This window comes from Lithobates pipiens, unplaced genomic scaffold (assembly GCF_037356315.1).
Source record: "Lithobates pipiens isolate NorthernLeopardFrog02 unplaced genomic scaffold, aLitPip1_a1.2 Scaffold_18, whole genome shotgun sequence".
Classification (NCBI taxonomy): Eukaryota; Metazoa; Chordata; class Amphibia; order Anura; family Ranidae; genus Lithobates; species Lithobates pipiens.
The window spans coordinates 270,682,097-270,707,408 of record NW_027507758.1 but is presented as its reverse complement, the minus strand read 5'-3'; the positions used below and the strand labels follow the sequence as shown (position 1 = coordinate 270,707,408).

General features: G+C 43.3%; 1 protein-coding gene across 2 annotated transcripts in view; it reads left to right on the top strand.

The window, feature by feature from the left end:
- NKAIN2 (sodium/potassium transporting ATPase interacting 2) overlaps window positions 1–13,158 on the top strand; it is a 1,500,295-nt gene extending 1,487,137 nt beyond the window's left edge. For both annotated transcript variants that reach the window (XM_077486956.1, XM_077486954.1), the window contains one exon: window positions 9,172–13,158. In XM_077486956.1, the coding sequence (XP_077343082.1) occupies window positions 9,172–9,181 (10 nt within the window). In that variant the 3' untranslated portion in view covers window positions 9,182–13,158. The remainder of the gene's footprint in view (window positions 1–9,171) is intronic.
- The last annotated feature ends 12,154 nt before the right edge of the window (window positions 13,159–25,312 follow it).

Below are 25,312 nucleotides of genomic sequence, written 5' to 3'. Positions count from 1 at the left end.
GCTACGCAAGTACGCAGGCAAAACGATGCCATGATGTGCTTGCACTGGTTTGTTTGGGGGACAGGAGCCACACTGGGGCGGATGTTTTGTCAGCTATGCAGGGGCAGGCGAGAGGTGGTTGACGCCACGCCAGCTCAAGCCAGGAATGGTGGTTTGTGACAATGGCACCAACCTCCTCTCCGCCCTCCGACCGGGACAACTGACCCATGTGCCCTGTGTAGCTCACGTCCTTAACCTGGTGGTGCAGCGGTTCTTGGGCAGGTACCCCGGCTTACAGGATGTCCTGAAGCAGGCCAGGAAAGTCTGTGTGCATTTCCGCTGATCATTTAATGCCTGTGCTCGGCTGGCTGAGCTCCAAAAGGAGTTGAACCTGCCCAAGAACCGCCTTATATGTGACATGCCCACCAGATGGAACTCAACATTGGCCATGCTGCAGCGGCTGCACACGCAGCAGAGGGCCATCAATGAGTACCTGTGCGACTATGGCTCCAGGACAGGGTCAGGGGAGCTTGGTTTTTTCTCACCACGCCAGTGGGGCATGATCAGGGATGCATGCACTGTCCTGTAACCGTTTGAGGAGGCCACAAGGATGGTGAGCAGTGACAGTGCATGCATCAGTGACACTGTACCTCTTGTCCACCTCTTGGAGCATACGCTGCGTGGAATAATGGACAGGGCACTTGAGGCAGAACAGAGGCAGGAAGAGGAGGACTTCCTTGCCTCTCAAGGCCCCCTTTATCCAGACAATGTTCCTGCTGTGCCACCCATCACACAGGAAGAGGATGAGGAGGAGGAGGATGATTGTGTCAGCATGGAGGTGGAGGCTGGCACTCAGCATCAGCAGCAGCAGTCTTGTAGGGATGATTTACAGTCCCAAGAAACACGTGGACTTGTATGTGGCTGGGAGGAGGTAGCTGCGGATCATGTTGTCCTTAGTGACCCAGAGGAATCCAGACCGAATGCCTCAGCTAACCTACGCTGCATGGCCTCCCTGATCCTGCAAAGCCTGCGGAAGGATCCTCGTATTCTTCGGATCAAGGAGAGGGACCATTACTGGCTGGCCACTCTCCTTGATCCACGGTACAAGGGTAAGGTTGCCGACCTTATCTTGCCATCGCAGAGGGAGCAGGGGATGAGACATCTCCGGGAGGCCTTGCAGAAAGGTCTTTGCAACGCGTTCCCAGAGACTGGGAGGTTACAAACACCTGGTCCTGGACAACGTGTTGCTGAGGCATCGGTCAGAAGGAGCAGTGGAGAAGGTGGCCGTCTGACTGATGCTTTCAGACAATTTTTTAGTCCGCAGCCCCAAGGTATGATCGGTTCCAGCACCCATCGCCAGCGTCTGATTTACATGGTGCAGGAATACGTAGGGGCAAGGTCAGACTTGGACACCTTTCCCACCGAAAATCCTCTGGCTTACTGGGTCTTGAGGATGGATCACTGGCCAGAGCTTGCACAGTATGCAATTGAGCTACTGGCCTGTCCTGCATCCAGCGTTCTTTCGGAGCGCACCTTCAGTGCTGCTGGTGGCTTTGTTACTGATCACAGGGTGCGCCTGTCCACCGAATCAGTTGATCGACTGACCTTCATCAAGATGAATCAGTCTTGGATCACCCAGAGCTACCAAGCACCTGAAGCTGATGTAACAGAATATTTTTTTTTTGAAATATCACATCCCTTCAAGACTGCCTATGCTGATGCTGAGTGACTGTCCTGTTATGTTGATTATCTATCCTCTTCCTCCTCCGCTGATATGTTGGAAGAACATTTCTGGTTCTGGTTGATGCCATCAGCCAAATTTTTCAGCCCCTGTTTAACAGGGGCGTTTAAGTACAATTTTTGATGCAATGCTTTGCAGCAGGGCTAATTCCTGCAAAGAAACTAGAGTATATGGCAGAGGTTGCAGTGTGGTGGCACCAGCACCAGTGCCTAAGGCCCAATTTTTCTGCCCCTGTTTAACAGGGGCGTTTAAGTACAATTTTTTATGCAATGCTTTGCAGCAGGGCTAATTCCTGCAATAAAACTAGAGTATATGGGAGAGGTTGCAGTGTGGTGGCACCAGCAGCAGTGCCTAAGGCCAAATTTTTCTGCCCCTGTTTAACAGGGACATGTAATTACAATTCTTGATATAATATTTCACAGGAGGGCCCCTTCCTGTGCCCACCCAGAGTAACGGTGAGGACTTATAGTGTTGTGGCACCAGCACCACAACCACCAAAGGTCAATTTTTCTACCACTGTTCAACAATGGCATGTAATTACAATTCTTGATATAATCGTTCACAGCAGGGCGCTCCAGCGCCCACCAAGAGTCACTTTGAGGGCTTACAATGTTGTGGCAAAACCAACACCTTGTTCCGCCATTTCTGCAGAGCATATAGGGCAGGCCCCTACTTTCAAACATCCAATTTACAAACATCTCCTACTTGCAAACGGAAGGAGACAACAGCAAGTGAGATGAAAAAAGATGGACGACAAAACAAATTATACAGGGGTGATAACCCTTCCCTATGTTTTCCAAAAAGCTTAAAAAGTACGGGGTTCCCCTTAATATGCGTACAAGACCTAAAGGGGCTGGTAATGGGCAGGGAGGGCTACCCATGCCATTTTTCTCAATGATTCTCAAACATATTGCAGGAACCAGATATAACATTAAAACCGCAAGCAGTTTTAAATGGTGTTATTTCCGTTTAATGTCATTTTGTGCAGGTTTCTGTTCTAAACACGGGAAACACGTGGCACTTTACAGACATACTACAGACACCCCCCAGGCACCATATTTAAAGGAATATTTCACTTTTTTTTCACTTTAATCGTCATTAAAATCAGTGCTCCCGCCAAAACGGCAATTTTTAAAAACATTTTAGGCATTGACCCATGTCCCCTGGGGCAGGAGCCAGGTCCCCAAACCCTTTTTAGGACAGTATCTTGCATATTAGCCGTTAAAATTAGCACTTTTCATTTCGAACGTTCGAGTCCCATAGACTTCAATGGGGTTCTAAAGTTCGTTCGGATTTGGGGTCCGTTCGAAAGTTCTGGTGCGAACCGAACCGGGGGGTGTTCGGCTCATCCCTAGTTGACATACACTTATGGCGATTCACGCAACCATGCCAACCTGCCGCAGTATAAGGATGGTGGCTGGTCGGCAAACTGTTAAAAGGGAAGTATGGGTTTGTTTTTTGTTTTTTTATTCATACTTACCTGGATGCAGCATTGGTCCAATGTTGCATCTGTCCCCGCACACCTCTAAGCCCTTGTACACACGGCCGGACATTCCGACGGAAAATGTCCGATCGGACCATGCTGTTGGATAATCTGACCGTGTGTGGGCTCCATCGGACTGTTTCCATCGGAATATCCGACTAAAAAAGTTTTAGAGCTGGGCTATAAAATTTTCCGACAACATGATCCGATCGGACTTTGTAGAGAATTCCGATCGGACAAAGTGCCACGCATGCTCAGATCAAATTCCTAGACCAAAGCTATTGGCTACTAGCCTGAACTTAGTCCCGTCGTAAAGAAATAACGTCATCATGTTACGAACGATCGGATTTTCCGACAACTTTGTCCAACCATTGTATGCAACACCAGTTTCTGACAAAATCCGACGGATTTTGTTGGCGGAATGTCTGACCGTTTGTACAAGGGCTTACACTGAGAACCGAGCGATTCAACACTGCCGATCGCTTGGTTCTCAGAGCTCCCCAAGCAGAGAGCTGGTGAGGGGGCGGGAGTGGCCCACTGAGAGGCTGTGCTGGGTGTCGGTCCAGGGTAGGGTTGCTACCTGTCTGAGATTCACCCGGACAGTCCCGGTTTTGAATCTTGTGTCCGGATTTCAGGAAGACTGAAACCCGGACACATTATTCAGACTGGGCTGTGGCTCCCCAAGTAACCAAGATAGTCACACATAAATCTGTTGCCATCCGGGAGCTGTGGGCGGCTGTCTGGGGGCAGGTTCGGCATCACTGGGGGGCTGGGCTATGATGTTAGCAAGAGAAATTTGACCACACCCACTGCACGTTATACCTACTGCATTACTTTTCATCTTGGGGAACCCAAAGGTGTTCCAGGCTGCTAAAGTGTTCAGGTTTGGCTTAAAGAAAAAGTGGCAACCCTAGTCCAGGGATCTAGGCAGATCCCAACTCCGAGGTCATGATGATGTGGATCCTGTACCGACTCTGTGATGTCAGCAGAGAGAGGACTTCAGCCTGCTCTCTGCTGAAAATGGGTCACAGGAGTGCAAAACGAACTGCACTCCTATGACCGGAGCAGCAGTGTGCCTATGTAAACAAGGCAAACCGCTGATTCCTCAGGGAGCAAAGGAGAGATCTTGTGTTTTAGCTAATCTGAAACACAATGTCTCTTTTCCTCCAGTGTATCAGTCCGCCACACAGTTAGAAAGCACCTCCGAGGCCTACACTTAACCCCTTGATTGCCCCTGGTGTTAACACTTCCCTGCCAGTGTCATTTATACAGTGATCAGTGCACTGATCACAGTAATGGCGTGACTGGTCCCCAAAAAGTGTCACTTAGTGTCAGATTTGTCCACAGTTCTAATTTTAAAAAAAAGTCTCTAAATATATCCTATAGTTTATGGACGCTATAACTGTTGCGCAAACCAATCATAATAATGTCACTGGTTCCCTAAAAAGTGTCAAAAGTGTCAGTTAGGTGTCAGATTTGTCCTCCGCAATGTCGCAGTCCGGGCTAAAAATTGCTAATTGCCGCCATTACTAGTAAAAAAAAAGAAGAAGAAAAATGCTATAAAAATATCCCATAGTTGCAGACGCGTTAACTTTTGCCCAAACCAATCAATATTCGCTTATTGGGATTTTTTTTTTAATCAAAAATATGTAGCAGAATACGTATTGGCCTAAATTGATTAAGAAATTAGATTTTTTTTCCATTTTTGTATTGGAAATGTTTTATAGCAGAAAGTAAAAAATATTGCTTTTTATTCAAAATTGACATCCATTTTATTTTGGTACAGATTCGTATGACCGTGCAATTGTCATTTAAAGCAATACAGCGCGGTATCTCAAAAAATGGCCTGGTCGGGAAGTGGGTAAAACCTGTAGCTTCAGCTGAAGGTGTTAACGGCAAACCTTTATTCAAGTTTGCTGAGAGGGATTAGAACACCTGTCAGTTTGTATTGCTGTCTGTGCCCCCATTAAGGCCCCTTTCACACTGGGGCAGTTTGCAGGCGCTACAGCGCTAAAAATAGCGCCTGAAAAACCGGCCCCTTTCATTCCACGCCGGGGGACTTACACACCGGAGCAGTGCGCTAGCCGCATCTTTGGAGTGGTAAAAGGAGCGGTGTATTCACCACTCCTAAACAGCTCCTACCCATTGAAATCAATGGGGCAGCGCGGCTATACCGCCGGCAAAGTGCCGCTGCAGCGGTGCTTTGCGGGTGGTTTTAACGCTTTTTTGGCCGCTAGCGGGAGTTAAAACCACCCCACTAGCGGCCGCAGGCGGCCGCTAAAACGATGGTGAAGCGCTGCTAAAATTAGCGCCGCTTTACCGCCGATGGCTGCACCACCCCAGTGTGAAAGGGGCCTAAGGAGATTCCCTGTTTGGCCTGTGTACCATTTTCATCAAAAGTAAAAGAAAATCCCAAATTTTGTGTTGTCCCCAGAAAAGTAATAGAGGAGAAATTTTTCAATGGAGACACTAGTTCTGGTGGCTTGGGGGTCCCCAAGGGATTCCCTTAATTTGCAATTTTTTTCTCCCTTCCTGTTTTGGCTATGGGACAGGAAGTGAAGGTAAATCATCCCAATGGGATACTGATGGCAAAAACAATTAACCGACAGGTGTTACCCTCCCTTACGCTATTCAAAATGGAAAAAAAAAGTTTTGCCTATAGTTCTACTTTAACTCTACTTTAACAGTGGTTCTGAGTATAAACTTTCTGCCGTTAAAATGCTGGTATTCTGGGAAATGTTGACTGCCATTTTTTCCCCTAATTATCTTGGGGCAGAAGATACACTATTTACCAGTGTCCAGTAAAACCATCTTTGGATGTCACTAATAAACATTTTTGAATAGTGAGACAATCACTATTTGGAAACCATTACCCTGATTACAAAATTGTGTGATTTTCTACAGTTCAGGCAACTCTACATGCAAATATCCCGGAGAATCGCAAAGTGATGAATTGGCGATTTTCCCGATTCAGTCATCCTTATTACTGAGTTATAAATAATGTACATATTGGAAAACGTACCAAGAACATGAACACTTGTTTTTTTCCATTTGCACATTTTATCAATGTTTCTCGTTGAACCTGAACTCAAAATAACAATTCCTATTTCTGCTTGCTCATCTACAATAGCGGAAAAGTCTTTGATTATGAAAAAAACATGATTTATTTAGCATTTTTTTGTTTTTGCGTGTTCCTCTTATTAATCTACCATACACACACTGCTAAACCAACTTGTACTAGTTTCTTGCCTGCTTTAAAATAACAGCTCTATAAGTAAAACATTTTTTTGTCTATAGAATGTAAAATACAAATAACAAGTGGAAACCTGTCATGAGGAAACACAAAGGCCGCCATCGCTGACTCCTTTTTAACTACTACAGTACCGGGCCTATTTTTCAAACTTGTTGTTTACAAGTTAAAATCTGTTGTTTTTTTTTTTGCTAGAAAATTACTAAGAACCCCCAAATATTCTATATATATATATATATATATATATATATATATATATATATATTTAGACACCCTAGAGAATAAAATGGCGGTCGTTGCAGTACTTTATGTGAGACCGTATTTTCTCAGTGGTCTTTTTTCTATATTATGAAAGATAATGTTACACTGAGTAACCTGATACCCAACATGTCATGCTTCAAAATTGCGCCCACTCGTAGAATTTGACCCTTAAAAATCTCCATGGGCGACGTTTACAAATGTCTACAGGTTACCAGTTTTGAGTTACAGAGGAGGTCTAGTGCTAGAATTATTGCTCTTGCTATAATGATCACGGTGGTACCTCACGTTTGGTTTGAAAACCGTTTTCACATGCGTGCGTGACTTACGTATGCATTCACTTCTGCGCGTGAGCTCGGCAGGATGGGGTGCTTTCGATTATTTTTTTTCTTATTTTACTTCTTTTTTTTTATTTTACACTGTTTTTTAGAAGAAAAAAAATTGGGTCACTTTTATTCAGGAAAAAAAACATGACAGAACCTCTTCATGGAGATATCTGGGGTCAAAAAGACCTCAGATCACATAAAAAAAAAAAAAAGTATTACTTTTAACTGTATAAGTATTTTTTTCAATAAAAAAAAAAAGTCCCCTTTAAGACCATTGGAAGTGACGTTTGACGTTGCTTCCGTCATCCAATCGTAGGGGCCATCTTTCACTCACTCGACTCCATGCCTCAGAGGGCAAAGGACCCGATCATCTCCACCACTACCAACCTCTCCGGTAAGCAGCAGAGACCAGGGAGCAGCGGGGGTCACCTCTCACGCTGCCTATAAGAGTAATCTCACGACGAATCCACCGGAGAGACCAATTTTATCTGAAGCGGACACCCGCTGTTTAAAAAGATACCGGGGTTATGGCAAACATATGGCAGCCATAACCCCGGTATTCAATGTCAAACAGCCAGCGTATAATGACGGCGGGTGGTCCGCTAGTAGTTAAAACTGCTAATTGTCTTGTTGGATCTAGCTCTGAGAGTTACACTGCCCTGCCAGACAGCATCACTTTCTCTGTTACAGTTATAGAAGGAATACAGTGTTGTCAATTCTCTACCCCAGTATGCTGATTGGATAGTGTGGTATTAGGAGGAGGTCCAATGAGGTCTTGGTCCACTCTGCTCTCTCCTATCTACATGTAACTTGTCAGCATACAGCACACCCGACTGGCTTTCGGTCATGCTCCTTCCTCTCTCACTTTGACGACCGGTTCACACCAGAGCGAAGTGCACAAAAGGAGTGTTCCATGCGTGTTTTCTGTACTGCCATCAAAATGCACTGCTTTTGCAACTTTCTGCAGATGCCAATACATTTTATCGGACACCCCAGATGCAAATTGCAAATACAGTGCGTTTGCAGGCACCAGATTGCATAGTACCGTGTTTTTCAAAAGTAGTGCGAGCACTACTTTTTGTGCATTGCTGTGTTTTTTGCAAATCATTCAAATAAATGGGCAGCCAAATCGCATTGCAGGGGAATGTACAGGAATCGCACAGGAACGTGATTCATAGCATAAAAAAAGAACATGTTTCAGGGGCTAAACACACTACTTCTTCATCAGGGCTTAAGAATTGTGTGTGTGCTTAAACAGACTCAAATAAGCAGATAGCATATAGATCTGTACTGTGATTTACCATTCGCATTTGTTTCAGGAGAGCACGTTAAGCTCGTGTTGGTAAATGCAGCAACTGTGTGGCGGACTGATACACTGAAGGAAAAAAAGAGGTTGTGTTACTGCGCGGGCATGCTCCTGAGTCCAGCTTTTGTGTCCATAGACACAGAATGCTGTACTCGGCCCTGCCCCCCGGTCCCCGCATCATTGGATTTGATTGACAGCAGCGGGAGCCAATGGCTGTGCTGCTATCAATCTATCCAATCAAGAGCCAAGACAATGGGCAGAGAGGTAGAGCGCGTCTCCGCGAACGGGCTCAGGTGAGTAAAACTAGGGGACTGGTCAGTGTCAGACGTTTTTTCACCTTAATGCATAGGATGGATTAAGGTGAAAAAATGAGGGTTTACAACCCCTTTAAGGTCACTTCTGTGACTACCCCACAACTAATATTCAGCCTAGGAGTTGGAAAATGGTCACTGTCATGGCACAGCTGCTTTTCAAACAGGAAAGGATGCTCCTACAAGAGTTCCTTTAAAGTTTATGTTGCAAGCACATTATTATGCTATACACTGTATAAGGATTAGAACGGGTTTGTATTCTGTATCCTGAATGTTAAAAATCAATGTTTTTTTACTCATTTTCAGAGTATTCTATATTTTTTTGTTTTAATCGGTGGTGTATAACTAAAAATGTCCATCTCCACTCAATCTCCTCTTTTTACATTGAACTTCTGGTGAGAACACTGGACAAGAATTAGTGACAACAGTATGCATTTATCCTTATGCAAAAGAAAGCATGGGGGGGAGGTCTATTTGAATTACAAATATGCTTATTTCTTCCGTTCTGTTGTTCTAGGTCAAAGTAACAAAGGCAAATCATCAATGTAGAAGTTTAAAGGAGCATTCACATAAATTGCTTCCTGGAAACATTCCCTTGGATTGTATAAAGAGGGCAAGAAAGTATACGTGATTGTATTTTCTTCTCCTTGGATCAGAATGATGCTAGTTCTCACAGTACACAAGTGGATGTATTTGCAGATGCAAATATTGCAGTCCCAGGAAGATGGAAAACTGTCTTATTACTGGTGCTTTGGTGCCCTCTACTGGAAGTCTCTCTGCTTTTCCTTCTTTTTGCACTGGTAGCTCTAACTCAGCCACTTTGAGTTACAACATAATGTTTGCACAGACAGTAATGACATAAAAGAGACCTAAGTGTTATGATCAATCTGGACATCAAAGACTGTGAATTAAACTAAAAGTGCCATAAATGCCGCCTGAGTTTGAGGCAGTGGGACATGCTAGGTTTGTTTTGCAGGCAGCCACATCACGTGCCTGTATTTTGCCTTAACCCAGCCAAAATGTGATTGTCAGAGAAGGAAAATCTGTAACGAACGTTACCCGTGAGGGCTTGCTGTAGGATGTTGATCGCCTCACAAAGGTTTCCACCATCTGCATCTTCGTCGCTGTTCTGGGGATCCGACACTCTGATTGGACTGCACATTTGATAGGACCTCTCTATAGCATCACACTTCCAAACAGAATATAGCAGTTGGGTGGCTCAGAAGTATTGCCTTTAAGTTTTGATTGACAAGCTTTCCTAGTTCAGACAGTATTTGTAAAAGATTGACAGAGGTGCTATGTCAGTATAGTAATTTATGATGTTGGTATTAAATGCAATCGTAGTATATGGCAATAAAAAGCCCAAATATTACATTTGTAAATGCCATATGGCTATTCACAACAAAGCTTCATAATTTGAAAATATTATTATTTACGCTAGAAAGCCATTAGTCCTGTGATTCTGGCTCCCCCAAATGCATGATGCCCAACTTCCTGAAGGTCTGTCCCATTGCATAGGCAAAGGAGTCGTGCATTGCTGTGCAATGTATCCCATAACTTCTTACTCAAAATATTCTAACTTAGGGCAAAGATTTTTATTAATATTCCATAGAACATGCTGAGTAGAAAGCGTCAGAAAAAAAAAAGGCTGCTCTTTTGTCATTGTTTTTATCTTTTGCCACTGTTGGTGTTTTTTATGTGACTTGTCTTTTACAAAATAAAGTGAACATCTAAAGATTTCTAGAGAAAATCAATTAAACGTTTATTTAGTATGAATATTTTATACTTGCGTTTAATGTATAATATGGTGAATGTGCTTTTTTCATGATATAAGAAAACGGTTTCTTTTGTGAATATCTGGAACTTTGTGATGTCTGGGGAATTTGTTAGTATATTAAAATGCATATTTTATCTTCCTGTAACCCTGTGATTATAAAAAGAAATGAACATTAGCTGACAAAGATATCCCGTTTCAGGAAATTACTATTCCACTGTATTATTAACTACTAAAAATACTTTTTTTTTTTTTTTTTTTTTTTTTACACTTGATGATAAATAATATTCCTTTAAACATTTAGCTGTGAAATTGTTGTCTACTGTCTGCAAAATTAAGTAAAATGGCTAATCAAAAATGGTAGGGAATTTAGATTATTAATATGCCTACACTCAGTATTATCTCCTTAGTTGGTTAGGCTTCGTGATCCAAAAGGGATTTTCTATAAAATTGGAAGAGAGAAAAAGTGGAGGTGCTGTCTGTAGTAACCAGTCAGAATGCAGCTTTTGAATTTGTTGTGTAGTATTGAAATAAAAAGTAAACTCAGATTAGTTTCTATGAAAGGCAAATCAACATACCATACTCATTCCACCAACCACAAAATATATATTAAATGTTAGGCTTTTGTGAAAAAAAATGAATATTCACAAAATGTATCATGGGTGTTTTAAACATTTTTATTACTAGTCGTTGGTAAAACAAAATCTCAGCTATTAAATTGAGTCCCCACCATGCCATGTAAAAATGACTAATATAAAAAAAAAGTTATTCACCTTATACCCCAGGTTCTGGCTTCTTCATATAAGAATCTCACGACAAGATGGTCATGGACATCACTAGGCTTTCTCTCAGGATCCTGGAAGCCTGAATATCATGTGTAATTGCTCTAGCGCTATCCAAATCTCTCATGATATTTGGGATCCATAGCTTTTCCAGGATCCAGAGAAAAGACCCATGACAGCACCCTTGCCTAGGTGAGTTCACCAGAAATGTGGGTGCAAGGTAAGAATATTTTACCTTTTCTGATATTTTGTTATTTAACTGAGCTTTTTTTATATAGGAAATCTTTAAAGACTAGTCTGTTTTCCCTTAATAGACACATTGCGGGAAGTGTGTAAACCTGTTGCAATTACTGATTTCTTCAGGAGTGACTCCTAAATGCAGTCTGATTGCCCCCCAAAAAATCTACATAAACTAATATCACACAAACAATTTTATGGTTTTATGGAACATTCACAATCCTGACTATAAAAAATATGTGAACTCTTGTATTTAGTAACTAAGCTAACCTCTTTGAGGAACAAAATGAGAAACAATAATCTCCACTGTATGATGCAGGTGGCAAGGCTGAATTTCTGAATAACCAGGATAGACCATGACCTGGGCTGGCAAGGCTGACTTTTTGCAAAATCATGATAGACCTTGACTTAGGCTGTCAAGGCTGAATTCTAGTATAGCCATGATAGACTGTGACCTGGGCTGGCAAGACTGAATTTTAGCCTAGCCATGAATGACCGACATGAACTGGGCTGGCAAGACTGAATTTTAGCATAGCCCTTAGAGACCATGACATGGGCTTGTGACCCTGAATTTGTGTATACATGAGATAGACTATGACCTGGGTTGGCAAGGCTCAATTTGTGCACAGGCATGATAAACCATGACCGGTGTGGCAAGGCTGAAATTTTGTATAGGTATGATAGATCATGACCAGGGCTGGCAAGGCTGAATTTGTGCATAGGCAAACTGTCTCTTTCAGCTTCTCTGCTCCTAACCTCAGTATAGCTTTTGTGGCTATAACAGCTAATTCGGTTAGCATAGTACTAAGCAAAAAGGGATAGTGGGGAGAACCATAAAGATTGTTTAGAGGGAAAGGATTTGATCCTGGTAGCTGTTGAACCTACTTGCACTGTGGTGCAAGATTCAATTACTGATAGTTTTGGCATTTCTTTAATGGGCATCTCTAGTCAGGTTAAGGCATGCATACCCAGGCTTTGTTAACATTTCAACCTTTATGCTTCTTTACATCTTTTCAACTGACAGTGCTGAGGTCCTCTGGAATTTTTCATTGGAACATGTTAGCATATCTTTATGGAGAAGATGCTTTCAGTTACCAACACACTGTATGTGTGCGTTTTTATATGGATGAGTACCTTCAATCCACACCTCTATACTCATTCCATTGATTGGATATCTGAGTCCACTTATGCCGCGTACACACAAATGAACTTTCCAGCAGAAAAGGTCAGACGGTCTTCCCAACTGACTTTTTGACGGACTTCCGAATGAACGGACTTGCCCACACATGAACGAACTAAAGTCCGTTTGAAAGTAAGTTTGTTTTAAACGGGATGACATATGACGGGACTAGAAAAGGAAGTTCAATAGCCAGTAGCCAATAGCTGCCCTTGCGTCGTATTTGGTCCGTCAGACAAGCATACAGATGAACGGTTTTCCCGATAGGAATTGAGTCCGTCGGACAGATTTGAAACATGTTCTATTTCTAGGTTCGTCTGAATTTTTTAAAGAAAAACGATCGGATTAGCCCACAGACGATTGGAAAATATCCGACAGGATGATTCAGTCGAACCTATTCTGCCGGAAAGTCCAGTCGTGTGTACGCGGCATTACGCTCACTTATAGATGACATCATGCTAAATCTTTGCATACTTTTGCCACCAGGGATTTTGATTGTTTAAACTATTTGTTCAATAAAGATGTGAGAATGTTGTCTGTTTTGTTTACTACATGAATGAAAAAGGGGTTGCAAAGGTTTTCTTGCAATTGTACTGTTACTTTTTTGAACCTTTTTAAAGTTCAATTCCAGGCAACTCATAAGCATTGAGACAGCCATTGGTGTTGTCCAGTATCAACAGGAAGGCTCCTAAAATGATCATGTCCACTCAGTTTATCATACATAATCTAAATTCTTTTGCACCCCTTTCAGGATAAGGGGGGGGGGGGATTTTGGGACTTTAGATGAAGCACATATGTGGTGTGCCTCCATCCCTGGTTCACGTAAATAAAGAAGGAAAATTGGGACTTTGAATGAGGCTATTGACATTGTGGAAGTAAATTGGTAAAAGGACATATTTATTGAACATGGAAAGATTTAGATAATACATACTGTATCAGTAATAGAAAACACATAAAATATAAAAAATATAATTTCATTTATATCCACACACACATATGTGCACATGTAAAAAGGACATCAAGGATACATAAATATATATCAACTTGGCACCACATGGTGGTCTGGAATAATTGATTGGTACAGTCTATAAATTCATATATATATATATATATATACACATACATATGTCGTCTAGGCCACACATTGCAAAGGAAATTGCAATGATATAAAAGCAGTAAAAACATGATTAATTTGTGGATGATGATCTGGATTAATTGTCTAGTACCGGCATAAGTCTGCATCCTAAATGCTCAAGGGGTCTCGTGTGTGAACACTCATCAGGGGCGGATGATCAAGAATATCTATAAAGAATAATAAAATATAATTAATCTAGTTGTAACTGGTCATAACCAGGAAAGACAAATTAGCCCGTCCTGAATAGGGATGGGCCGAACAGACCCCTATTCGGTTCAAACCAGAACTTCCGAACACAGCGAAAGTTCGGACCCGAATAACGAACCCCATTAAAGTTGATGGGACCCAAATGTCAAAAATAAAAAGTGCCCATTTTGAAGGCTTATGTGCAAGTCATTTTGCATACAATGGTTATAGGGGTCTGGATCCTGCCCTGGGGGACATGTATCAATAAAAAAAAGTTTGTGAAAAACTTCATTTTTAAATGAGCAGTGATTTTTTGATTTTTAAAGTGAAAGCCTAAAAATGAAAAAAAATTCCTTCCAATATAGTGCCTGGGGATCCCCTTATTCTACCTGTAAAGTGTCAGATCTGTACCATGTCTCAAATCTGTTGCAGCAATAATTGTATTTAAGCCAACAAAAATACAATTTTCCCTGAAAGCTGCCTTTATTTTGCTCAGCAACAGCTGGGGGGCCAGTGTGTATGATGAAGCCACAATGTAGTGCACTGGGGAAAAGATTGAAGATTTTTTAGATACATTCTGGTGTCACTTTGACTTTGTATAGAAGTAACAGGTGCGTAAAAATTGGTCTTTGGGTGTTGGTGGTGCCTTCCCACCATAATCCTATAGAGGTACTCTTGATGAAAGCAAGAATTGGCCTTGCCGTAAAAAACTGTAGCACTGACCCCCGAAGGAGCGGATGATTTAATTGGGCTTACCGTCACCTCGTGTGTGTGTGTATAGGGGTTTCCCGAGGTAGATGGCCCAATAACTGCAGAGACTGACACCAGATGTTCTCGAAGGGATTTTTATTTGCAAAAGAAATAATTAACAAACACAGTCTCTCAACGTAGGGTTAGAGGGTTTAGGTAGGAAAAGTCCAGGCACTCTTAGTGCTAAGTCAGTTTGGAAAAACACATCTCTCACATCAGGCATTCCAGAGAATAGCCACTCACAGCTGGATCCTCACCTTCATTGGATAGTCCTTCTCTCACCAGGCCTAGCAGCCAACAAGGTGTTTAAATCTGATACAAGTCTCGGCCACAGACTTGGTGTAGAACGCTTTGGTAAAACTGAAAAGTTTGTAGACAACTTGTAGAACACTGGTACCAGTATCTTGCAGCCAGTCTGGCAATACCACACGAGATTGGATTCACTTGGGGTCTTCCAACTTGTCCAGGCTCTTGTTGAAAAGCCAACCTTTGCGTGGCCTTCTCCCGAAGAGGCCTCCCCTGAAAACCTTCACAGTTGCTGGGCCTCTCCACAAACCGAGACGGCACCGGACCCCCTCCAAATCCTTCCTTCAGTTTCTTTACCTCGGGCTGGCCAGCCCCCGAGGTTTGAAGTCGGGTTCATTCACACCCCAGGCTATGGCAGTCCTGGGGGCTGGTCAGGGGGACCAGGACCAAACGGTCAGAAAACACTTCCACACACCAGAATCCCAAAACACATGACAGTCGCACTTTAAGTACCCTCTCCCAGAAGGTGCAGCAAGAGTGACACTCCCACAGGGCTGGTTCCGAGGGAGAGAAACCTTAATGCACCCAACTAGACTGCGTTCTGCACCCTGCCATGATGACAGCGCCACCTATGGTCAGGCAGAAACCAGGCAGTCCAGCTAGACTGGTGCGGAGGTCTAAAGTTAGTACAATTGTACCCAAAACCAAACTGCGGTTCAAGAGTAAGGTTAAATGACAAAACACATAGTGCATGGTCTTCAGGAGCCATCGCTACAATTGCAATGATATGCACCTGTCAAACAGGTGCAGAAAAATTACTCTTTGGGTGTTGGGGGCGACTTCCCACCATAACCCTATAGAGGTGCTCTTGATGAAGGCAAAAAAAAATTGGAATGATATACATATGGTTGGTGTTTTTGCCAGGTTTTATGTGCCTGAGACAGAGGTAGCAGATGGCAACAGTGTGATCTGCTGCTGATGTGCTGAAAAAGGCCCAGACAACTAAGCTTTGGGGAGTGGGCCAGGAGATAACAGCTGCAAAATGAGATGGAATAGGGTGGCTGCTCTCTACTCTCTTGATGTTGACCTCCTTGGGGTTGTGCTGCCTCATCTTCAGTTTCCTCCTCTGCTCTATCTGGCACCCAAGTCGCATCAGTGGCCTCATCATCATCATCATCATCATCATCATCCTCCATCTTCATCATTATCACTAGAGACAACTTGGCAATACGCTGCTCTGTATGCTGTGGCTGGGTAGCACGGGCAAACTCACTAAACAGAGGAAATGATGCCCTGCCTGAGGACTGACCCCCACATCCACCTTTGCCTGTGGACACATTTGTTGTTGGCCCCCTTAGAGTGCCAAGGGAATGTCTGCCTCTCCTTGTTGTCCTCCCAGACGTTGTTGGGAGAGAGGGGACAGTGAAAGTAAAGAAGAAGTTGAAATATGTACGTAGATGCACTTTAATCAATGTAAAGAGGTATTTGGTGCACTTTAATTTGAGTACTTACACTACACAGACACACTCCATGAGTACACTTTAATATACTGCAATACAATGCGCCAAACATACAGTGACACACAGAACTATATGACGTTAAACTGGCAGTAACACACATAACCGTATGACGTTAAACTGGCAGTAACGCACAAAACTATATGGTGTTAAACTGGCAGTAATGCACACAGAACTATATGGCGTTAAACTGCCAGTAACGCACATAGAAGTAATTGGTGTTAAACTGGCAGTAACACAATCAAATACACTGACCTGTCCCAACTCTAGCAATAAACTAATGTAAAGATTACTGACACGATCTCACTACACTACAGTGAAACTATCTGAGCTGTCCCTACTCTAGCTTCACACTATGCAAAGCTGAATGATGGTCCTGCTCACTACACTAACACTATCCCTAGACTGACACTAAACTAATATTCTACACTGACAATTGAAGCAAAATAGCACAGTATAGCACACACTGAAAAAATACTTTTATGACAGTGTCCAGTCATGACCCTGACAGTGCTCTGTGCTCTGATTGGCTGAAACTTTCACTGCTTCAGCCAATCAGAGCTTGCAATGCAATGTTCAATGCCGCAATGCATTGTGGTCGGTTCGGGGGCAAAACAAGCGGTTGAATGACCCGTTTGTTCGGCTGTTTGTCAAACGTCTGAACAACGAAAGCTCGGCCCGAACTTGTGCTCGGGCTGAACCGTTCTCCCATCCCTAGTCCTGAATACTTACATAGAGTCAATGCAATGAGATGTAGTAACTATGGGGCCAGGGCCAGAAGGGTTGTCTGTCCTGGGAGCTGAGGTATTTTGGAGCCACGTGTCAGCAGGGCGCATACACAGACACCCCAGAACACAGATTGTCAATGTTCATAGTGAAACACAATGATGGACAGGTGGTGACTGCCAAGAGTCTAAGATAAATGGAGGCAATATCAGTGAGTTACATAACGTTAATAAGATACAGTGGAGATAATAAGTACATTACCCAATTAAGGTAGTGAGGATAATCAGAATCTGTGCACATAGGATAAAGTTATAACCACAACCAAATTAACATAGAAGATTATGTAGAAAGAAATATATAATGACATCAAGGACAGTCCAGAATCACCAAGAACATTTAGAGGGAGGAAAACTGTCAAAGCAATATGTGGAGTGACATTGTAAATAGCTTACATATGTGCCAGAAAAGAGATGGAGTGCTGTTGTAGGATATAGCATCTTCAATTGTGTGGCAAAAAGACTGTGTGCGGGGAGGCAGCATATATGCACGCCGACTCCTACCAGCGTTACGCTGCCACGGCATATGCAGGGAGGGGCTCCAACACAGGCGGTGAACACAGCACACAGCAGAAGCCCATATTCCCCAGCTACGTCAGCTAAGATGGAGAGTGTGGCGCCAATGCTCTGTGGGTGTTCACAAATGAAAAGTGTCTGAAATTTAGGATGCAGACGTAGGCCGGTACTAGACAATCCAGATCATCTACAACTGAATCATGTTTTTACTGCTTTTATATGATTCGTATTTCCTTCCCAATGTGCTACCTAGATGACATATGTTTTGGATCAGAACCAGAACCAAGGTCTCGTATTTTTATATCTGCCCCAATCAAATTATTGAATATAAAGCGTGCACGCTCTGAAATAACCACTCTGACACCTTTGGTCCAGTGTGAAAATTACTTTCTGATTTATTTCCTCTTTTTCCTTGCAGTTTATATAACATCGGCTAGACCAGTGATGGCGAACCTTGCCGCTCCAGATGTTTTGGAACTACATTTCCCATGATGCTCAACTACTCTGCATGAGCATCATGGGAAATGTAGTTCCAAAACATCTGGGGTGCCAAGGTTCACCATCACTGGGCTAGACATAAAAAAAAATAAGCGACATATTACTGTAACAAATGTATGTATGTATGCTTTTAGCTGATTTAGCAAGTTTAGTAATTAATGATAGCTATGTTGGGTATTTTGGTAATAACTTCTTCTTCGAGACAAGACGTTGGATGTTGATGTCATGTCTGTCTTGGGTGCAGTTCCCGGAAATGAGGCACAGTCTTTTTATAATTCTTTGCGGTTCGGCTTCAAGATAAGGGGGGGGGAGCTAGCAGTTATCTGAAGTAGAGTTAAGGTTAGCAAGCTATGCAATGACATAATAATTACATATTGAAATAGGCATTTTAGCATTCTAATACCTTATATGACAACTTTATGTGTTACCTTAGTCACAACCATTACAGTTCCCCCCTTATAAAATGTCTATTTTAAATCTGTCCCTTGCACTAAAATCCTATTTCACCTGGCCCATTCTTGTCAGCAACTCTTTTTGGACTGCATATAGAGAAAAGCAGTGACTAACTCACTACCCCCCTCGATACAGCCTGAAGAAGGACAGTCAGGTGTTATCTGTAGCTATAACTCTTTTGGTGTTACATCTTGGAGGAGGGAGTGTCTGTAATGGAGTGCATTTCATAAACTTCAGCTGGTATTTCCTGGTTCACAAATGTGGGAGTGGCTTGTTCAACAGCTTTTCTACACACGTTTTAAGACAGGGGAGAATACAGCAGACTATGACAGCCAAGGTCACCAAAATTATCAGGATGACTATTCCTATCTGTGTTAATAATCCCTGCCACCCTCCCTTGATCCAGGTGAAGTACTGATCCCAGGGGTTGGTGAGCCCTGAATTCCTCTTTAATTCTTTGGACAAATCCTCAAGTTTTCTGATGGCCAAGATCACTTTACCATTTGGGCCATTGTTGTCTGGGATATACGTGTAATCGTTTCAGGTAACATTTTACACACACCCCCCTTTTCAGCTAGGATCATATGTAAGGCCATGCGGTTTTGGAAGGTCATATGTGAAGCAGCTTCTAGTTGTTCAGCTAAACCTTGGAGTGCATCTCTAGTGTAATTGGCAAACCTTTTTTGGCTCTAGTAGATGTAATTTATCCCATCTACATTCTTGTTTACGGTGACAATGGGGATTAGAGACTCGAATCCCACTGCAACTTGGTCTCTTGCTTTGAACTCATCTGGGACCCCTCTAGGGACCCCTATGGCATCTATGTATACGCGAGGGTCAAAGCTTCCTGGTGGGGCAATCCTACGCCTCCTGTTGGGCCTGGGTGTGTTATTTGCATCTGGTTCTAGCTGTAGAGTGGCCTCTGAGAAAATATGCAGAGGCATTATGGCCTTGGCCAATGCACAATCTCCTGTCCACTCTTCTGTCAATCTGCTTCTGATTTTCATGCGTTCACAGATCCAGTACATGTCTCCCAAAAACTGGAAATGATTTTGCACTAGATCTGCAGAGGCCTCACTATAAGATTCCCAGTAACCCTTAGTGAAACTCCTAAGAGATTTCCCCACTCCCTGATACCGTCCATAGCATGTGTAATTGCCAGGATATATGGTGATACCTTCTCCTGGCTTGGGGGTCTTGGTGACTATGGGATATTCCTTCTTCCAATGTTCACACAGGAAGTGGTTAGTGGTTGTATTGAAAAACAGACTAAGTAAACATGTCTCATGTTCTGGGGGTATGTTTAAGGGTACTATTCCCAAATGAGGCCTAGCCCCCCCCCCCCCCCCCACATACATAACAATTGGTTTTGTTATGTTTCCCTGCACTGTATCTCATCCCCTCTAGCCACAGGTTGACATCTGAGAACCCAGTTTCTGCAGCCATAGTATCCTCAAAGGTAGGATCTGCTATGGCCACCATGTCCTTTAACGTCTGTATATGAGGCCTCAGGGGGTTGGAGCTGGATGTAGATTGGGGAACTCCCCACTCTGGGTTATTGAACATATCTTTTAGTTGGAAAAGTTTTCTCAGACCGGAATACCCACTTCTCCACCATAGGCCCAGAACATAGGTCCCGCTGTCTCCTGGGATAGGATTCTCAATGGTCAGCCTGAACTCCTTGGTGAAATACTGATCTGTGGGCTTGTTGATTGTCATTCTATCTAAGAGTGACTTCTCATTATTATCCTTTCTATTTTGGGCGCTTTCAGGTTTGTACCCCCAGTTTGTACCCCCAGTGTTTCAACCCACTGCTCCCCAAGAATCAGAGTTGTTACCCCAATAGGTGTCAGTAATGCATACATACACAGTCATGTTGTATTGCTTCATCCCAGGACCGGATCTTGTACATAGTACCTGAAATTATCTGTTCATAAGAGGATATAAAAAGGGGCAATGTGTGTATTGGATGAGTTATACTAGAATTGGGTTATACCATCTTTTTGTTTGATGGCTACCTCTTGTGCCTGAGTAATACTCACAATGAAAATGATATATAGAGTAATTTGGTCCCCTCGGCCTCTTCCTCAGGTACAGGGACTTTCTTGCAGTGGGAGGTATTTATCCACAAGCTTCTTCTGGCCACTTTGACTGATGTGGTGGTTGTAGTTGTTCTTCACCAGAACCTAGTCGCCAGGGACTAACTTGTGTGGCCCTGTATCTAGCTCACGATCTGGAATGGAGGAAAACCCTTGCGAATGGATAAGGGTTAATCCTCGAGATAAAGCAGTTACATAATCAGTCAGTACATCAGATTGGAGCTGTAATTGCTGTGGAAAGTAACAACCCAGTCTGGGGGCTGAACCAGTATCTCATAGGGTGACAAGCCATGGTTTCCCCTTGGAGTGTACCAATGAATAAGGCTATGGGCAGGCTATCTGGCCAACTCATTCCCGTTTCCTGAGACATTTTTAGCATTCTAGATTTTATTGTGCCATTTAATCTTTCCACCTTCCCACTGCTCTGAGGATAGTATGGGGCGTGGAAAGCTAATGTGACCCCTAATATTTCCCATATTTCTTTGGTCACTGAGGCCGTGAAACCCGGCCCCTGATCCCTCTCTATGACCTCTGGGACATCATATCTGCACACCATTTCTGTTAAAAGTCTCTCAGCTGTGGTCTTTGCTGTCATGTTGGTGAAGGGATAGGCCTCTAGGATATGATGACTAATGCGTACTCGTATTGGCCATTTTTTGGCATCTGGATGTGGTTGATCTGTATCCTTTGGAAGGGGTACTGGGCTTTTGCCAGATGCTTCAAAGGAAGGTACCTTTTCCTTTCTTCCTGGGTTACATTTAGCACAGATGTTGCATGACTTGCAGAAGTTGTTGGTAAGTGGAGTAATCCCCAGAGCTAAATAGTATTTGTTGATCAGGGCATTCATCAAAAGTTTTTGACATTCGAGAAAGATTAGCCTAAAAAAAAAAAAAAAGTATAATAAAAAAGGTATAGGTACCATCATCCTGAATTTCAAATACTTGGAAAAGGGGGTGAGTAGATGTGACAAGGGCTACTCCAAACTCTATTAAACCTTTAATCACGTAAAGTTTTTGATCATAAAGTTTTTGACAGATGATAGGCATCATGGGCCCACTGTACCACCGCAGGATACATTGATTGTGGCATTCACGGCCTCTTGTTTAATTCCATGATCCCTTCAGTTTCTGCAGCTCCTTTCTTTATCCACACTTCTTTTTCTTCTTTGTCAGCTGCTTCTTGTTGCTCCTTGAGATAGGTCCTGCTCACAGGAGGGTTTTGTAGAATCATAGTGGTCTGTAAAGTTTCTTCAGGGGTATCCACTGTATCATCCAGGATGGGTACATTCTCTCTGCTGGCCACTTCTTGCGTCCTGTTTGTTTCGCAGCAGTATCTGCCTGGTGATTGCCTAGTGCTTCTTGATAATTCAGCTTGCTGTGTGCCTTTATCTTAAGTATAGCCACTTGTGCTGGTAGTAGTAGGGCATTCATTAAGTCCTTGATAGCTGCACTGTGTTTTACAGGTGTACCCGCTGCTGTTAGGAACCCTCTGGTTTTCCAAATGACCCCAAAATCGCAGGCAGCGCCTAGGGCGTATCTTGAGTCTGTATAGATATTAGCACTTTTTCCTTCTGCCAACTTGCATGCCATTGTTAGGACTTGGAGTTCTGCTTCCTGGGCAGACATGGAGGAAGGTAACGCTGAAGCTTGAAGAACTGTATCTTTGGTGGTGACTGTGTATCCTGTGTGGTACCGCCCAGGGCTGTCTGCATACCTGGAACCATCCACAAAGATTGTCAAGTCAGGATTCTCAACGGCTGTTTCACTGACTGTAGGCAGGTGTGAAGTCTCCGTTTTCATCACCTCAAAACAGTCATGAGCGGTGAGATGAGGATCATTCTCCAAAGAGGTTCCCCCCCTCGAAAAGTGGAAGTAGAGTATCACATCGGAGGAGAGTGATGTTATCAGGGAGAGGTAAGGCACATTGGAGTCTGAGGTGTCTCTGCAAAGACAGGTGATTAGGTTGTACTTGGTTTAATATGGCCGTTATGTCATGAGGGGCGAGGAGGATTAGAGGATGGCCCAACATCAGGTCAGCGGTTTTGTCCCAAAGGGCTTGGGCTGCAAAGACGGCTCTAAGATAGGAGGGTCCCCAATTGGCCACTGGGTCCAGTTGGCAAGAGTAATAACCAATGGGTCTGAACCTGTTGCCATGGGCCTGAGCCGTAACTCCTGTGGCATGTCCTTGTCTCTTTAAGCCCTTGTACACACGGTCGGAGATTCAGACGGAATGTGTCCTATCGGACCGTTTTGTCGGATATTCTGACTGTGTGTGGTCTCCATCGGACTGTTTCTGGCAGAATATCCGACAGACCAACTTTTCCAACTTGCCTGTAAAATTTTCCGACAAAATGCCCCGATCGGACATACTCCGATCATGTGTAGCCTACTCCGATGGACAAAGTGCCATGCATGCTCAGATCAAATTCCTAGACCAAAGCTATTGGCTACTAGCCTGAACGTAGTCCCATCGTAACGAAATAACGTCATCACGTTATGTGCAATCGTATTTTCGACAACTTAGTCCGACTGTGTGTATGCAACATCACTTCCGGACCTCTTCTGGAATTAATCCGAAGGATTTGGTTGTTGGAATCTCCGACCGTGTGTACAAGGGCTGAGACAAACAGTTTGCAAGTCTTTTCATAGTTTGGGAGGCCCAATGCAGGGGCTGTGGAGAGAATCTCCTTCAGAACTTCAAATTTGTCCACAGCTTCTGGGAAAGTGAGAAGGGATGGGATTTCAGGACGTCATAGAGAGGTTGCATCAAGAGGGAGGTGCCTGGGATCCAAGACCTCAAATAGGAGATTAATATTAGAAAAGGTGTGAAGGGGCTTTTGACCTTGAGGCAAAGGGATGGCTTTGATTGCAGCAACTCTTTCTTCAGCAAGATTTCGAGTGCCTTGGAGGATGCAGTGACCCAGAAAAAATTATATGTGTCTGGGTGTGCACAAATCCTTGTTCGGTACGTGCTAAACTAAAATAAATGTTAGAGAGTGGCAATCAAATATAGATTCTGATAGAGTGCCATACAAATAAAAACTCACAGTAATGGATGAATGCCTGAAACAATAGACATATAAATCGTGGGTGCTGTGCAAAACTGCAATAAAATATGCTGACAATAAATGAGTATATAACTTAAGGTGATAGTCCAAAATATATGACTAAAAGTGTATAGTGAGAATAATCACATAAGCACAATCCCATGTGACATGCCAAGTGGAAAAAACACAGATATCAATCAATCCAATATAACAAAATGCATGTTCCATGCGGTGTTTATAAAGTGCCAAGTGAAAAAAATACAAATAACAATCAATCCAATATAACAAAATGCATGTTCCATGCGGTGTTTATAAAGTGCCAAGTGAAAAAAACACAGATATCAATCAATCCAATATAACAAAATGCATGTTCCATGCGGTGTTTATAAAGTGCAAATAGTGGTAGCAGCAAAAAAAAAAAACGTTACAACACAGGTGAAATGATAAACACATAAAAATAAGGTGCTGGTAATCAGTCTGGGATATTCAGTCCTGTGGACGTGCTGTGTTCTAAGGGGAAGCACTAGCTTTGAACTTCAGTGATCCATGCAGGCATACATGTGCAGTGACTTAAAGAGGAAGTAAACCCCTTCAAACCACTTTGACCTACAGGTAAGCCTAGATTAAGGCTTACCTGTAGGTCCAAGCAATATCTCCTAAACCTATATGATTTAGGAGATATTTGCCCGAAAATGGGCACCGCTGTCTACGGCGCATGCGCCGTAGACAGCGGCGCGCATGCGCACTAAATGCGGCAAGTCCAAGAATGGATTTGCCTAATTTGTCGACTCCCGTGCGCATGCGCGGGAGTGACGTCATCGCGGCTTCGCCGAATGGCAGCGGCGGAGCTGCGAGACGCAACTCCCGTGCGCATGCGCGGGAGTGACGTCATCGCGGCTTCGCCGCTGTCATTGGTCGGAGCTGCGAGACGCCACCAGCAAGATGGATGCGGCGGACTACAGGGATCAGCGGCGACTTCGCTGGCTCCTGTGTCAGGTAAGTGACACATAATGAGCTACTATGCGATGCATAGTAGTCCATTATGCTTTACCTTTGCAGGGAAAAAAAGAGGAAGTAAACCCATCAGGGTTTACTTCCTCTTTAATCCTCCTATTTATCCAATACGTGGATAGATGTGCCCTTACCTCACGGCTGTGAGGTTACAGCCTTAATAATATAGGTGGGTAACTGGCTCCTGTTCCTGGGATAGGTATGCCTCACGGCTGTGAGGTTACAGCCTTAATAGTATAGATGGATAACTGGCTCCTGTTCCTGTGATAGGTATGCCTCACAAGATAAAGAGATAATGTCCCATAGTGTAGTAGTTTCAACCAATTGAATTTTAAGTATAGTGACAGGGTACTCACATTCTGAGTGAATAAAAACTGCAGTAATAGAGCAACAAGCAGAGTAACGAACGGTGCGTTCCAATGTCCTTCCTAGTGTCTCTCTCACTTCCT